This window comes from Oreochromis aureus, linkage group 19 (genome assembly GCF_013358895.1).
Source record: "Oreochromis aureus strain Israel breed Guangdong linkage group 19, ZZ_aureus, whole genome shotgun sequence".
NCBI classification, from domain to species: domain Eukaryota; kingdom Metazoa; phylum Chordata; class Actinopteri; order Cichliformes; family Cichlidae; genus Oreochromis; species Oreochromis aureus.
In genome coordinates, this window is record NC_052960.1 from 731,604 (window position 1) to 748,767 (window position 17,164).

Genomic DNA, 17,164 nt, shown 5'->3' on the forward strand with positions numbered 1-17,164 from the left:
CTAGCATCTACACACTCCCAAAGAGACACACACACACACACTCTTATGAATATTCACACACAGCAAAAGAGGCACATGTACTGTACATGCATGCGCCCGTCGCAGCAGTGGTGCATTGATTTCCTGCAGTTCTTTGATGAGATGAGCTATTCCGATTCCCTCCCAAGGTGCTACTTTGCATAATTCATTTTTGGAGAGGAGCAAAATGTAAAAACAGAAAGCCAGCATGCAGCGAGCACGACGCAAACAGAGACGGTAACTCCGCGCACGGCGGCGCTGACATCAATTAACATGCAGATTCATTAGGTTTCCCTCAAAAATCCCCCTCATATGACTTTCTAATGATTCCAAATATAACAGCGAGTCAGACGGCGAGGTAAGAAACCTCGAAGACGATCAGACGGCAGTGCAAATGTTTGACTTGGAGACAGAGTGTTGAATCAATGGCTTGGAGGGAGATAATTTGGGCTGAGCCTCGCTGAGCAGACAGCATAAGTGACGCATGCCAACTGTATGGTCTATCAGCTTCCAGAGACACACTCCTGCTTTGCAATTATCACCAGCAGTGTCACGGCCGCCTGTGGTCCGCCGCTCCCCTCCCTCACCCTCCTGCGCGTCACTCATCTGTCACGAACATTCAAAGATGGAGACAGACGTGATCTCGGCGACCTTTAGGCCGTGACCCCTTTACCTCTTTCTCGTCCTCGTCTATGTGTTTGATCTTGGTGTAGTCTACGGGCAGGTCCCAGCAGTCTGCCGCGCCCCCCATGCCGTAGCAGCGGGAGCCCAGCAGGGCGGCCTGCCTCTGGGGGGACATGGGCTCAAGGGGCGTTAGCACCGAGTCGCCTGCGCCGCCGCTGCAAAGACGCTTGCTCACGCTCAGGTCCAACGTACCGTTCTCATCGACATCTAGACCGGGACTCTGGAGGGTGCGTGGGGTCGGCGTGCGCGTGCGTTTAAAGTCGGGAGGATGAGGAGGCGGGGATGGAGAGAAAGGGATAAAAGAGAGAGAGAGAGCGTCTGATTAACAGCAGTCAAACATTTTCAGGCTCTACGGTCAGAGATGGGCAAAACACTGAGGAGGAAGAAAAGTTTGCAGCTGCAGCTCAAACATCTGAAACAACGCTCCAGTTCTGTTTGGTGTTTTTGCCCAAGTCTGCGTAGGAAGAAACATTAGCAGAGCACAGTAACAGATTCAGGAGAGGGTCAAAAAGACGAAGAGGTCGTCAGCGCATCCCTATGCGAACCCTCCTCTTCCTTTCTGTCTCCGTCTCTCTTTCCTTCCATCCCAGCACTCTGCAGTGTGTGTTTGTGTGCGTTTGTGTGTCGGTGTGAGTCTAATGTGAGCAGACATGGCGGGGGGAGCAGAGGCTGAGGGTTAGGGAGGAGTGATGAGCAGCGGCGGCTGAAATGACGCCCAAAAATAGAGACAGAACTGGACTGGAATGAAGCGGGCCGCATCCCAAATCGTGCACGTTTCTCTCCACGGCGTCGTATTGGAAACCCTCACAAACAGCACCCCCCCCCCTTTGCTCCTCAGTCTCTTTGCTGCCTCGCTCGAGCAGGAGAGCCCGCGTCAACGCTGATCCCGGCCGACGGCGTCCCTCGGGGGCGGATTCCCCTGGTGTCTTAAGCCTGACGCACGCTCACTCAAACACACGGGCGGAGAGATTCGGGACCTGAAAACTGCAACAACCGAGGCTCCAGCCAAAAGGAGCCAACAAACTTCCCGGCTGCAGGGTCGTCTATCCGAGGAGGAAAACATCACACGAGGAACAATAAAAAGTAAATCATGCACGAGTTCCGTCTCCTAAAAATCCCCAAACAGCTGAAATACAAGCCTGGCTTCTCCCTGCAGGACGCGTCTGTGCAGCTCACGTTTGTCTCTGTGGGTCGTGTGGAAAATATGATTTCTTAGTTTCTGCAGATTTATCAGCTTCCAAAGATAACCCGAGGAAATGATGCAGAAACAGACGCCGTGTTTGAGGTCATGCCGCGTGTTTTGGATCCTTGTTGAATTCAGGACATGACCTGATCTCCAGCCTGCTTCACTTCGTCTCACAGCGATCAGGCTGGTGTGGAGCTCAACTCAGTAAAGACGTGTTTACAGTTTATTCATCATTTATAAAGTCTGGTGCTCTAAATCATCCCCGTATTTACTCAGGTTATCTTTGTCTGATATCAAAGTTGGTTCTGAAACAAATATGCAAAACACTAAGAAATCATGAAAGGGGCAAAGACTTTTCCACAGCACTGTGTCTGTTACACAAACAGGAAAAACAAGTACAACGAGAATAATCCAGCAAGGGAACGAACACAGTCCCCACAGGGAACCTGAACCCTGTTCTCTGGGATTACAGTCCTCTGGATTATACACACACCACATCCCAGCTTCCCTGACTGACTCAGTCTGTTTCATGAATTCTATTTTGTGTTTTGTTGGCAGTAAAACATGTCAGATAAAACAGACGTAGGCTCTGTGCAGGTTTTATCCAGCCCTACAGCTGCAGTCTCCTCCGCCCGCCACAGGGGGCTCCACACAAACTCGCTCATGTCCGAGGCTTAACTAAACGTCATCACCCATCAGGCTGCTTCTCCCATCTTTGCTGTAATCCCAGAATACGGAGCAGCCCGGGACAAAGAATTTTGAAACTAGAACAGGATCTTGTGCAAACCTCACTGAGCAGAGCCCCAGTGTCCTGGATGAAAGTCTTGTGGATTGTAAGTGAGAGTGAAAGTTGGTTTTACTGGTTTTACTGGTTGCACCTTTGTGCTGCTGTGGTTACAAACAGAGCACAGTGATAAACAAAGAGTCTGAGGCACGGCCGCGGCGGCACGTGGCTCTCCGTGCGTGCCGCTGACTTGTCGCCCTTGTGAGCATGCTCAGCACATCGCCCTCTCCTTGTCAGCTGTTGTACTGTGTGTCACTGCCCAATTAACGTGACCCACCCCTTCATATCGAGTTAACGAGGATGAGATGTAGAGAGGGCCGCCTTCCTGATCCGCCCAACCCCCTGCGGTGACCCCTGACCTCCGTTGCCATGGCATTGCTGGGTGTAAAGGGGCCAGGTCGCTCAATAGTTCTGGCCACATTATTTCCACCCTCTAATTCCAGTTCTTAAAATAAAACCAGCCTCGCTGCTCGCTCTGCTCTCTGGTTGCTGTGACTGCTTTTTGCTGCTCAGGAAAAATGAATCTCGTCGCCGTGACTCCTGATCTCGGTCCTCCGCTGAGTCCTGCTCTGAGTCCTGATCTCGGTCCTGCTCTGAGTCCTGCTCTGAGTCCTGATCTTGGTCCTGATCTTGGTCCTGCTTTGAGTCCTGATCTTGGTCCTGCTCTGAGTCCTGCTCTGAGTCCTGATCTTGGTCCTGCTCTGAGTCCTGCTCTGAGTCCTGATCTTGGTCCTGCTCTGAGTCCTGCTCTGAGTCCTGATCTTGGTCCTGCTCTGAGTCCTGCTCTGAGTCCTGATCTTGGTCCTCCGCTGAGTCCTGCTCTGAGTCCTGCTCTGAGTCCTGATCTCGGTCCTGCTCTGAGTCCTGCTCTGAGTCCTGCTCTGAGTCCTGATCTCGGTCCTCCGCTGAGTCCTGCTCTGAGTCCTGATCTTGGTCCTGATCTTGGTCCTGCTTTGAGTCCTGATCTTGGTCCTGCTCTGAGTCCTGCTCTGAGTCCTGCTCTGAGTCCTGATCTTGGTCCTGCTCTGAGTCCTGATCTTGGTCCTGCTCTGAGTCCTGATCTTGGTCCTGCTCTGAGTCCTGCTCTGAGTCCTGATCTGAGTCCTGCTCTGAGTCCTGATCTCGGTCCTGCTCTGAGTCCTGCTCTCGGTCCTGATCTTGGTCCTGCTCTCAGTCCTGCTCTCAGTCCTGCTCTGAGTCCTGATCTTGGTCCTGCTCTGAGTCCTGATCTCGGTCCTGCTCTGAGTCCTGATCTTGGTCCTGCTCTCAGTCCTGCTCTCAGTCCTGCTCTGAGTCCTGATCTTGGTCCTGCTCTCAGTCCTCTCAGACCTCTGTGAAGGCCAAACAATGATTATTACGTACAATAATAACGTGACGCGTTTCCAGCTCATTTCAACGCTCCTCTGATTGGCTGCCCCTCGTAAACAGATCTGAATAGCAGATCTCTATGACATCACAGAGAGCCAAAAGGAAGTCTGCAGCCTGAGTCTTTGGCCCACAGAGCTGTCGTGTCAACCACAGAAAGAGCAGGAAGATGACAGAATAGAAGCAGAAGTGTAATCGATGCAATCTCAGTCAGCATGACAACACGATTCTGGTCCACATCCTTCTACATGCATACATGCACAAGCAAGCTTTGCCACCTGAGGAAGACTTCTGCCTGAGCCAAAGAGCTGGCACAGTGATAAAGAACCGGGAACAGACCCAGCAGCACGTGGCTGAGGCGAAGGTGGGAGGTGCTACCACGAGAGAGTGATACGCAGATGCAGATCTCCAAGTTCAAGATTGCTGTTCAACCAGGAAAGAGAGGACCGCCCTCTCTGGGTTGGGGAGGAGTTGGTGCCCCAAATAAAGGAATTCAACTTCTTTGGTTCTTATTAATAAGTTGGGAGAGAGGAGCGCTGTACTGGTCTGTTGTGGTGAAGATTTCTTGGTACACTTATGTTCCCACAGCCATGTGGTAGATGGAGGACAGAAGCAGCAGGGTCACTCAGGAGGAACTCGGAGTAGAAAACAGTCGGCCGAGGTGGTTCATCTCACCAGGAAACCTCCGGGGTGGCTTCTATGTGAGGTGTGTCGGCATGTTGGACTGGCAAAGCAGACCCAGGACATGGGCATGCCTCCGAGGAGCTGGAGGAGGTGGCTGCTCGGAGGGAGGTCCAGGTATCTCTGTTTACAGCACTGCCCTGTGACCTGCATAAATGGTTAGCAGTGACCTTTTGTAAAACCTCAGCTTGTGTAATAATGAGCTGTAAAAGGGGCCAAAAGCTCCGGCTCTGCACCGCGTTGGTGGAAAGGAGGTGAACTTGGCTGAACTCACAGTGTGGAGGCGGTTCGGTCAGACTGGACCTCAGTGGACAGTCAGTGCTGTACGACATCGTACAGACCGATCCTTCAACCAGCAGGCTGAGGAGGAGGAGGAGGAGGAGGAGCAGGTGGAGGGACCGACTGAGAAGCAGGGAGGTGTGTTTGTGCAAAGCTTCATAAAGAAACCGTCCACACCACGAGTCCTGAGCGATACACCTCCTCTCCTCTCCTCCTCTCCTCTGTGACATTTACAAATCTGCCACCTTTCCTTTATTCTCACTTCTGTCGCCCTCGTTCTCCGCCGTGCTCTCTGCTGTCAACATTAGCATTAAGCCAGCATTAGCCTGCCGCTGTGCGCTTCGTCTCCGGCCTCCATTTTCTGGCTCAGCGTCCGGGCACAGATAATACAGGAACACCGTCACCTTATCTCCTCAGAAATGACACACTGGACTCACACCGTGTCAAACGGGGCCTCGTCCTGCTCCTATCTGATCCCCAGACGGAAAATAAAAAACTGCCCGCTGAGCTGTGAGTGTGAGACACAGGCTGGATCTGTGTATGTGTGTGTGTGTGTGTGTGTGTGTGCGTGCTCTTTGTCAGCGTTGGTACAATGACGGACGCACAGAGATAATCTTGCGGTGGATCGGTGCTGCGCCTGTGTAACCCCGCGGGTGCACGTCGGTCTTGAGCTGTCGCAGGAGTTAAGGTCACATCACTCCGCAAGCATTTTAGGAGCAGCGCTTAGGGATCTTTTATTTTGAAAATTGAGCTGATTCTCTAAGCTGTTCCTGTGTCTGACTTCCTACCTTCGTCTGACGTGACGGCGAAATAAGTCGCGGCTTGAGTGGGCGCGATCAGAGGGCGGACGCCTGAGTAAGACTGCTGACCTTACTTTACAACAGGTGCATTTAAAGGACATCGTGGCGGCGCCCTACCTGCGAGCACAGGTCCTGCGGCTTCCCCGCCATGTCATGGGGCATCTCCCGGCAGCGGGTGGACAGGTTGAGGATGGCGGTGGCGGCCATGTGGGCGGCCTCCATGTCGTGGCTGTAGTCGAAGCTGCTCTTGCTGCAGGTGCTGCTGGCGCTGCTGCCCCCACCACCGCCTCCCGCGCCCCCTCCGCCGCCACCGCCGCCACAGCTCAGGCTGCTGCCGCTGCTGCTGGGGGCGTAGGTGCTGGTGGTGCTGCTGGCCGAGCTGGAGTTCTTGCAGTAACGTTTGGCTGTGGATGCATACGAGAAATTCAACATGAGAAGAAGCAGCAGAGGTTTTTCCAGAAATACAAACAAAAGTGTCAGATTCACACGTCAGTCCTGAAACAGCGAGTCAAAGCCCAAAACCTGGGTTAGATGTGCTCCATGCAGATGCTGCAGATGTGGCACAAACTCGCAGGTTTCACTGTTTCTCATCTTACAGTTTCTTGCTCAGCAGAGCAGAGAAGTTACTGAGAAGTTTGTGCATGTCAGAGTTCATCGCTCTGAAGGTTTCACCAGCGTTCAGATTTCAGAATTTCTCAAAAATATAAAGTGAAACTTTGCTGAATGCTTAAAATTACAGATTTTTATTTCACTAATCTTCACTTTGGCAAATTTTCCCATGTGCTGCATTCTTGCTAATTACCAGCAGGGGGCAGGATATTAGCTCTGAAGCCTGATTGGAGCCTCCAGGTCAGCTGACCTCTGAGCTCGGTGAACTGTTGCTGATGAGTTTGTGTCTCGGTTGCTGCTCTGAGGTCTGAATAAAACATGAAGGTCATTCTGCTGCTAGAGTCTGAGCAGGAAGCAGGAGAAGCTTCAGGGCGGGGCTACACTGAGTCTCACAGGGTTCTTACATTGTAACAGTAAGGACTGTGTATTATTTACAAACGTGCAGTTTTTACTGGTTTTGAGTGTTTTTACTAACAAACTGAACCAGATGAAAGAAAATGAATTGCTGTCTATTTTTATTCTTTTTCTCTTTCTAAACTCATTTCAGTGACTTTTAAAATACGTCTTTACTCATTATCTTTAAAATGGTCCCGATTTCTCTCTCTAAGGAACATCGGCGCATTAGAAAACCCGTCACACGAACAACTCAAGTTTGTCGTACCGTCGTAGCCTTTGGGCGACGTGTCCCTCTGCCCGTGCACTTTGGGAGCGATGGCCCGTTTCCCGTACACGTGGTGGTTGTTGCCGCCGTCGAAGGCGCTGTAGTCAAAGCTGGTCTTGGAGTACTTCTCCAGCTCCTTGGCCAGGTTGGAGCGGGGCGTGCTGGTGGAAACATTGTTCTTGTAACCATACTGTGGATAGTCCAGTTGTTTGACAAAGCACATTGGCCTGGAAAATAAATGACGAGGGGGTGGAAGTTGGACCGAGGCATTCAACATTGCCCACGGGGGGAGGAGAGGAAACTTGGGGTTCGGCTAAAAATGGGCAGACTGAGGGAAAGATGGGAATACCGGAGGGTTAGAGGGTGGAGGGTGGGGCTGGATGATGGAGACGTGTCCCTTTTATGTGCCACAGCATGGATGTTTCTGCTCTTCCCTCAAAAACATAATCCTGCTATAAGTATTTTTCAAGCGTAGACAATAAAAACAGCTAAATTAAATTTACGCTTTTATTACTCTTGCATACTTCTGATATGCTTTCATCATCTGATATGCGTTTATGGCCTCAATCGGAGACCGAGAAGAAATGAAATGCAAGATCTTAAACTGCTGATGTTCAGTTAGATATAAATATAAAACGTACAATTACTTATGACTTTTTCATCACAGCATTTTCATGACTATCACAGAGGCACTCGTTCAAAAAGCTCTGCCGTCGCTCTGATAAATGAGGCCAATTTTGTTAAATGTTATAAAGCATCCATGACGAGCAGAGCGATGAACATGCGGTCTCTTGGATGTGTTCTCAGGGGACGGGAGAACACGAGCATGAAACAAAAAAGGGGAAGACGTCAAGTCTCAATTACAGGATGCACGTGAAGAAAGAACAAAACGTTCCAACATGACACGAGCATTTTATTCTGCTTAAACCAGAACAAAGCCACGTCCCGCCTGCCGCTGCACTGCATTCACAACACACTGTGCTGAATTCTGGGGGTGTGGAGTGAATACTACCTTAGGACTCGGTCGGACGCCTGGTTGGACTTGGGCCCGTCGCAGCTCTGGTGCTTCTCCTTGGCTTTGGCCAGCTTCTCGGCGGCGGCAATGGGACACCCTGACAGACTGCAAAGAGAGAGCGAATGGTGGAGGACGCGTTTTGATAGGTGAAAGTGTTACAACGAACGCACACGCTGCGAAGCGTCGGGCTCGTTAGAGCGCCTGTCAGAGCGTCTGCTGGGCTGAAAACAGCTCGAGCACATCTGCCTGTCAGACAGTCGATTGCAGCGTCTACCGTAGTTCACAAAGTGTTAAAAAGTGAGGAAAATTAATGAATTTGCATTTTAAGTAACAACGCAGTCAGTAACAGCTTGTATGTTTCTGGTTGAACAGCTTAAAATCATTCTCAGAATAGATATTCCCATATGGACAAACGCGGTCGTTTCCTTCAAACACCTGCTGACAGGAAACGCCGCGCAACTTCCTCCTGACAAATAACTGACCAAATGTGACAAAAGTTCATGTTGTTATCCTTAACCCCGATTATTCTCCATCCAGGCTGTCAGCCGCAGCGCTGGAAAAATGATCTGTGACAATGGCCCGGAGCCAGCGTGGAGCACCTGCCATCAGGGTGCATCAGATGGGGAAGTGTGAAGGAGCACACGATGGAGGCTTCTATCAGCTCTTTCTGCTCCACGTCTGCAGCGCGCCTGTTTTGCACCACCGCCATGTCGCCGAGCGCGGCGGGAGGCGTTGTGGTCCTCCCAGGTCTGCACCTCTCCCGTCACCCCGGCTGAGTGGCAGAGAGGTGCTAATGGCTGTTGCTACGCCCGACTCCCTGAGCATCTGCTGAGGGTGACACTCCTCTTTCACTGTCACCTCGCCCCGTCTGACAGGCACGAGCGCCCTGCTATTTCGGTTTCTCCCTCCAAACCTGCACCTGACGGATGCCATTTTTTTGAGACGATAAATGATTTATGCTGCCGAGCTGCTGCATTCGGAGCAGGCTCAGCTAAAATATGGCAGCTGGACTACTTTAATTATGTCCTGCGTTCCAGGCAGGGCTTTCTGTGGAAGACCAAAACTGCTATAATCAAAAATAACTAAGTAACGACTCAAAGAGCCTCTGAAACAAGTGTTTTATGAAAGGTTTTCAAACTTGAATTTTTCTGAGGTCCCAACATGATCTTCACTCAGCTTCCTGCCGTGGCCCCATCACAATCAACTTTATTATAATTAATGATGCCACAGCAACATTTTATAGTCTGAAGGGTTTTTTTCTCTAACAGCATTGGTATGATGGGATGTCTGTGGCGCAGACGAGCAGAAACCAACGTTGGTACCCGGGATGCCTGCGCGTCTCACTGGTCAAAAAAATTAAACACAAACACCAGGCAACCACCAATTTTAACTGATTGCAATTAAGTTGCTGTACAATTTTCACTGTAGTGTGACTACAAGTAGCCAGCAACCAACCACAGCAGACTATGTTTTTGTGTATTTAAGGACATACCAGCTTTTTTCATGAAGTCATTTATTTTTAAATATGGCAGTGTTGGTCCTCCATATGTTTTCCACATAAACATAATGTGAGAGGAAAGCAAAAATGACGAGTTTAAGGATAATTAAATCAAATGAAAAAGACACGAAGGGTGCAAACAGAATCCATCGAACATGTACGAACAGAAAAAGTCCAACAGTTAAATAACCAAAATAAATCCCACAGTAAAATAACTGAAATAAGTCCAACAGTAACATAACCGAAATAAGGAGGGGTGCAGGCGCTGGGTCCGGGCTGAGCTCTTACCTTCGGTGGGAGTTTCTGTTGCTATTGACATGGCCGCGTCCCGTGCAGCCAGGCGTAGGACACTTAAGAACATTCTCATACATTGCCACAACTTCGCACAGACAGGAGATAGGAGTGAAAGACAGGGAAGGTTAGGAGCCCCTTACAATCAGCCATGAGCTCTATTAGAGTGTGAGGAGCTTGGCATTATAAACATCATTAAGAAATGAGCCTGAGTGAACCCAAATGACCTCTTCTTCATTTTAATGAACACTAGTTTGAAAGGGCAGGCGAGGTTTCCCACCATATTGCTTCCACTTATCCAGCTCTTTCAAATTAGTATTCATGGAACGGGGCAGTCATGAATAAAAAGATGTCATTTGAGTTTAGCAGGACAAAGCCAGCAAGAAATGGAGGGAAATTTGTGGACATGCAAAGAGCAGAGCGACCAACAGCCAGCAATCATGCACAACAACACATGCCGCCTTAAAATCAATGAAGAAGCAGACAGAGGGGCGCAGCGCCGTGATGGAGTGCGCTCTGTTATCACGTGCTCGTCGTTAGAGTAAGAGTGCAGTCTTCAATACCGTTTACCATTAAAACAGTCCATAACTGCCTCGCATCCCCTCGGCAACCGGCCAATTAGATTAATGATCTATGGATGTCCGAGAGAAGCGCCAGAGCACCGCGGGCGGGGGCGCGAGGAAGGGGTCGGCATGACACCGCTGACGTGCGGGGCCAAACCCCATCGGCACCAGCTTCATCATTATCACCCCCTTAAACTTTAACCCCTCATAATCCTCCTTCCCTTACATACTAATTGGTGTTGGGCGCAGGTAATTGGACAAAGCCCGCCGCCTCAGCTCGCCAAAAGCCAATACATTATGCATTTCCCGGGTTTTTCCTGCCCTCTGCGAGGACGCGCGCACAATGCCGAGAAATTAAAGGCAGAATCGGTGAGCACAGATATTAACCGCAGCAGGATGTGGCTGCGCTAGCGTCGCGTGCACCAAAGGTAAATCACTTTAAAGACCAAAACAAGGACTCCCTGATGAAATATTTTAATATTCCACAAGAACGGAGCTACAATGGGCAAGCAGGAACGGGAATTAATGAATTTGAGATCTAATTTAATCGTCATTTTTCACAAGGAAAGGAAGAGTGTGGCTGCACTGTGTGATTTCCCAATTAAATGAAGCCACTGCATTAATAATACATCGTCCATTCAGTACAGCAAATGTGTTAACAGGGGGGGAGAGGCTCGCCCGCCGCTGAATCTGCCCTGCAGGCAGTCACATGTGTGGCGTGTATTTGTCTTTACAGGAGTCTCTGTGCACGGCCGCTTATACGTCAGCCATGACATGGCCGATAACGCTGAAAGCTCCTGATAACGCCTCTCTGCACAGCAACGGTCCTGATGGAATGACATCTGTTTGCTCAGGTGCACGGGCGCACAGGTACCACGCCCTAACGCCCTGAAGCTTGTTTCACGCCCGTACCGGGTATATTTATAACCAGCACACCAAAATCAGGCTTCTCCAACATTCCTGACAGCAGGTGCTGCGCACAAAGACACTGAGCTCGAGCCCCGAGCCGTTTGTTGCATCCTGAGAGAGGATGGACGTGATTGGTCAAAGAGTTTGACACGCAGACAGGGGAGGGAGAGGTGACTATGACATTCAGACTCACTGCATTAAAAAAAGGAGGTAACCTCCAACTCGTCTCGATACGATAGATTTAATTCCATTTTCTAATTGTTTACGTTTCGATTGTAGTAAAATACATTTCTGTGAGGATGAGTGACATCACAACGCCACCAGCTGCTTCTTCTGCTTGCACAGACGTTTCTGCTGGGCTGTACCTGCGCTCCTATTGGTTGGAAACAGGTGCGCTGAGAGAGGACGCCATGTCCTAAATCCATAACTGATGTTTTATGATCGTAAGAAGATTCACAGAGAGAGAAAAGCTGAAGGGCAGAAGACTTGTTTCATTTCAGGATTGATGGAAACTTAAATACAGTCTCTCGAAGCAGGTGAAAGCACTCATGAGCGCCACCTGCTGCACTCCTGGCTGATGCGCGGCCAGTGTCGGTACAATAACAGGAAGTGGGACGGCTCCCCGAACGCCTGAATCATCCGTGGTATCGTCTTCTCCAAAAGTTAGCCGGACACAGTGAGAAAGAAGAAGGAGGAGGAACACGGATATCATATCCCCAAATCTCCAGTGACAATCAATTCAAGACCTTTCCAAATTCCATTTTGGGGCTCTTGATCCCGCTCAAGGTCAGCTGCCCTGAGCGACTTCACATTTCTGGGAGATGATTACATCTCAGGTTGGAGACCTTGTGCGGGCGGCACTCCACGGAACAAGAGACATCTGTGACACTGTGCTGGTCTTTACAAGCCTGCCTTTAATGGTAACTAATTTCTCCTCTTTTATTTTGATTGCAGTCCGGGTCACGGCGGATCATAACTTGATTTTCACGCTACGTTTAATGAAACGTGTAAAGGGGGCTTTTATTGAGAAGTTTGCACAAGGTGAATGAGACTAAATAGCCGGGGTAAGTTCTCTAAAGGGAAACGTCACTATTCATTCAAGGCTAATGTTTATTGCCACTTCACTTGATCTGTGGCTCGGAGATATGACACTGCCTTTCTATCCAGTGGAACTTAATTGAGCAAGGAATACAAATAAATGAAGAGGGTTTGTGGCGTGGACGGCTGCAGCGCGCACCAAGGTCTGTGAGCTTTTCAGACTTTAGAGAAAACTGAAGGACTCGATTAAAAATTAAAAAGGTACACAAATAAAGGAAAGACCTTTTCTTTCAGCCACATATACACCGATGAAGCATGCAACCCACATCTCGATCGCTGTCAGTCAATGCAGCTGACTCCAGTCGCTGCATTGCAGCTATTAGTGCATTATCACAGCCTCATTTCCACCTCATCACCACGGCACATTAGGCAGGCAATCGGCAAGCAAACCCACGGCCCCGTGCAAAAGGTCACAAAAGAAGTGCCGCCGTGACCCGTGTAATCCCCGAGGCATCAGACACTCACAGCACCGCACGCATGACCATGCCGACTCCTGAGCAACAAACACCGCTGCTGAGCGCTTACTTTCAGGTGGCACCCGGTCTTTGTGCGGACAGCCCGAAAGGCTCCGGTGGTGCGGGTACAGGCCCGTCACGTGACCCGTGCCGTCGCAGCCCGGCGTTGGACACCGGCTCTCCTTCTTGTCCACACGTGAAGCGTCTGTGAGGGGAAAGATGTAGAGGTCATTAGCACCTAGGTGGTAGCTGACTGTACGTTACAACTCCTCTCTGGACTCCAGCAGGGCGGCTTTGCATGATTCACGCTTCAAAATAATGCCCCTGTGGTTCATCCTCTGTCTGAAACAAGCTCTTTTAGCTCCTCCCTCTTTAACACGGCTTTCTTCTGATTGGCTGCCCATATAAAGGGTAGATGAGTGGGGCTTCTATCACATCTTTGTGACCTCATATTGAGCCAAGAGTAGAAAAAAACTGTGATTGACTGACTGTTTACATCAGTCGGCAGCCTGAGTTTACTGCACAGGCTCTGAGCTTATTATTAGAAACTTTGGTTATATTTAATATGAACACTGACCGCTGGAACATGTCACATATGACAGAGTATAACAGCGATGGTATTTAGATGGTAAATGGTAAATGGCCTGTATTTGTATAGCACCTTACTAGTCCCTAAGGACCCCAAAGCGCTTTACACATCCAGTCATCCACCCATTCACACACTGGTGATGGCAGCTACGTTGTAGCCACAGCCACCCTGGGGCGCACTGACAGAGGCGAGGCTGCGGACACTGGCGCCACCGGGCCCTCTGACCACCACCAGTAGGCAACGGGTGAAGTGTCTTGCCCAAGGACACAACGACCGAGACTGTCCAAGCCGGGGCTCGAACCGGCAACCTTCCGATTACAAGGCGAACTCCCAACTCTTGAGCCACGATCACCCTATATGATGTGTCGGCCTACCCCGTCTCCTCCCACTGATGAAAGCTCTCCTGAGGACATCACTGTTCACTGCATCCATGAAAACTGTGACATTAAATTTACAGCAAAGAAACAAATAAAACTATTCTGAGGTGAACAGCAGCTTCTGCCTCATGTTGAGATTTAGTAACGTCAAAGGTACTTAAGGTAACCACAGACAGTTCAGTCCTTCAAATGTTTCAGGGTAAATATCTGTGAGCATGGAGGTTAACGCAGGTGGATGGAGGCTGAAATATTTGGATGTGTGATCTCTGACCGACCACAGAAACACAGTTTTACAGGTCAGCAACAGAAATCTTGTTTGCAGGTTCTTATATACGAGGCTCATATCACCTGAATGTTTTCACACATATTAAAGGTGATGTTCAAATGAAGTATGAAAGCATGCACCAAATCCAAACTAACTTTTTCTGAAAGGAACAGTTTCTGTTCATCGTTCCAAACATTTGTGATGTTGTTCTCTCTCTCCCCTTTTGGGAGAGACCATTTGGCCTTTGGTGCAGGGATGCAGGGACTGTCATGGACCAGTGCAGCTCTGAAACTTTTCTGATTTGAACATGTTTTCATTCAAAAAATAAAATCAGTACCAGACACTGACATTTATTTATCACAAGTTCTCTGTGAATATTCACCACAATTCTGTAAACATGAATGAATGTACACTTGAAGCTCCATTTTATATGTATGGATATTCATTTGGAACGATAAAGTGAACCTGACAGACACTTTTCTGAATTTCCAGGATGTGTTTGTATGAAGAAGCAGAGATTCTGATCGAGTTTGTTTACTGTTTGTTTAAATCTGAAGGAATTGTGAAATATTAGAACTTTTACATGTTTGACCTCCAAGAACTTAGGCTCCTTTAAAGCCGCATCATGCTTTTCTTCATTAAAACCAGCTCACAGCTGCACGTGACAGTTTGCTGGGTACATGCACTTGTCCTCAAACACACACAGCGGAGGAGATTGTGTTTCCCTTTCCAAAACCTGGGTCTCTTGTTTCCTTCAGACTCAGAGCAGATATGGTTACCACCAAAAAGCAGCGATGCCAAGTTGTGCCAACTGGCATTGTTTCTGGAAATGCAACCATCCAGCTTTAAAATCCTCTGACCCCCGCGTGCAAAGTCAAGCTGAGCTGCAGTAAATATGCGATATTTGAAAGTGAAAACAGGTTTGTGCATTTTCATGGCAGAGTTTCGGAGCCGTGTCAGATTGCAGAATGAATTTGGAGTCGTTGGATTGACAGAAACCTTTACCAGGAGCATGTTTTAGAAGAGTGGGCAGTGGAGGGGTAATTATCTCACTGCACAGAAAGACAGACCACTGATTAAAGTTTCAAAGGCCTGTGTAACTCAGAAGCTCCGACTAAAACACGGAGTGATGAACCAAAATAAAGCTCTGAGATGCAGAGTAGGAGAAGGTTGGGGTTCTGTATATGAGTGGGGGAGGACTGCTACAGTTTGTTGTGGTAAGGAGGGAGCCGAGCGTGAAGGTGAGCTTTCGATTCATGGGTCAGTCTACATTCCTATCCTCACCCATCACCAGCAGATGTGGTTAATGCGCAGAAGAATAAAATAGAGGATACAATCTATAGAAATGAGCTTCAACTTAAAAGTCAGGCCTCAGCCTCAGATGGAGACCAGGACTCGGAGTTATGGCTGTAAAAGAATATTTTACACACGGTTATATAATTTGGGGGGCGGCTGTGGTTCAAGAGGTAGAAAAGGCCTTCCAGTAATCGGAAGGTCGACTGATTCATCTCGATCCTGACACCAAAGTGTCCAGATACAGAACCCCAAATTGCCTCCGATTCATCCATGTGGCTTGCAGCGTAAAAGCACTTTGAGTGCTCACTGAGAGCAGAAAAACTCTATATAAATACCAGTCCATTTACCATTCACCATAAAAAATAGACATCTGATTGGGAAAATTGTGGGAAAATAGCAGTGCTACCAGCAGCTGTCCGTCTCCTGAGAGGCTTCGAATGCATGTTGGTTTGACACCAGAAAAGAGGTTAGACCCGGAGCTGCTGGGGGTTAACGGAGCAAACTGTGTGGCAAAGTCAGAACAACTGTCTGCAGTTGCAGCTGCGAGATTCAGAAATAATGCTGCTGGTGCAGAGAGTGCAGCGAACGGGTTCCTATAAGTGGATGGAGATCAGCTGAACCACTGAAGGTAAATACTCCTGAGCCTGAACATTTACCTGGCTGACTAACTCTTCCAGGCTGCAACAGTAGGTAATAACACACATTAGCAAGCTCGGTGGTTGAAGTTTAAGTCTAAAAACATCTTTAGAAACCTGAATTCCCTGAACTTTTGCTCTGCTCAAGATTTATTTTATGTCTGTAATAACTGGAGGCCCATTGTGCCTCATGAGGTGAGGTTTCCAACCAGTAGAAGACCCTGAGACAAGCGCTAGACCCCTGGAACTAGATCTCGATAAGGTGGGATGGATGGATGGATGGATGGATGGAGGGAGGGAGGGAGGGAGGGATGGATGGATGGATGGAAGAGATGGATGGATGGAAGGAAGAGATGGAGGGATGGATGGAGGGATGGATGGATGGAAGGAAGAGATGGATGGATGGAGGGAGGGAGGGATGGATGGATGTGTGGATGAAGCAAAGTGGAAGGAGTTCATAAAAGACAAAATGAAGAGGGGACATGAAGGCACACCTACTCATTCATTTACTAATGAGTCACCAAACCAAATCTCGTATCTCATTCATCAGAACAAAACTCCTCGTTATCCTCGGTGGCCGTCGTCCATCTATGTCACATTACAGGGGCCCATGAATACGGCACATACTGCTCCGTCATGTCTGGCTCTCGTGTCTGGCACCAGGGTAATATCACGTTGATAACGCGGCCTGCGTGTACACCAAGGCTTCTTTTTAATGGCTTCTTATTACATTGGCTGTTAATGTTTGTATGTTGGAAATAATTCCCCACTTCCATACGCATGACCGCACGTGTACACAGACATGATGCTCGTGCCTGCCACACTCCTCTTGCAGGGAGTGGAGGCAGCCAAGTGGAAGGCATATTAGAAAGCAGTGGATATTGATTGTGGCTGGGGACGGTCTGCGCTTTGCATAGCAAATGGCCCCCATTACCATACCATCTCTGGATAATTAATGTGCAGTCAGTAGGCCCGTCGTTCGTTATCGGTCATTCTGATGCTGTTCAATTTTCATCTCAACCTCATGCTTCTCTCTTCCCCGTCCCGCCCTCTTCCTCGCCATGCTCTACTTTATAAATCACGCACAAGAACCCTGGTCAACGAGT

General features: G+C 49.0%; 1 protein-coding gene across 3 annotated transcripts in view; it reads right to left on the reverse strand.

The window, feature by feature from the left end:
• The window catches only part of myt1lb (myelin transcription factor 1-like, b), a 37,791-nt gene that overhangs the window by 12,976 nt on the left and 7,651 nt on the right, over nucleotides 1-17,164 (reverse strand). Inside the window, exons 3-8 of one of the 3 annotated variants that reach the window (XM_039603831.1) lie at nucleotides 12,967-13,101; nucleotides 9,869-9,959; nucleotides 8,080-8,187; nucleotides 7,068-7,228; nucleotides 5,915-6,201; nucleotides 692-922 (exon numbers count right to left, since the gene is read on the reverse strand). In XM_039603831.1, the coding sequence (XP_039459765.1) occupies nucleotides 692-922; nucleotides 5,915-6,201; nucleotides 7,068-7,228; nucleotides 8,080-8,187; nucleotides 9,869-9,959; nucleotides 12,967-13,101 (1,013 nt within the window). Of the gene's footprint in view, nucleotides 1-691; nucleotides 923-5,914; nucleotides 6,202-7,067; nucleotides 7,295-8,079; nucleotides 8,188-9,868; nucleotides 9,960-12,966; nucleotides 13,102-17,164 lie in introns of all 3 variants that reach the window. The other 2 variants (XM_039603830.1, XM_039603832.1) reach the window with 2 other exon arrangements.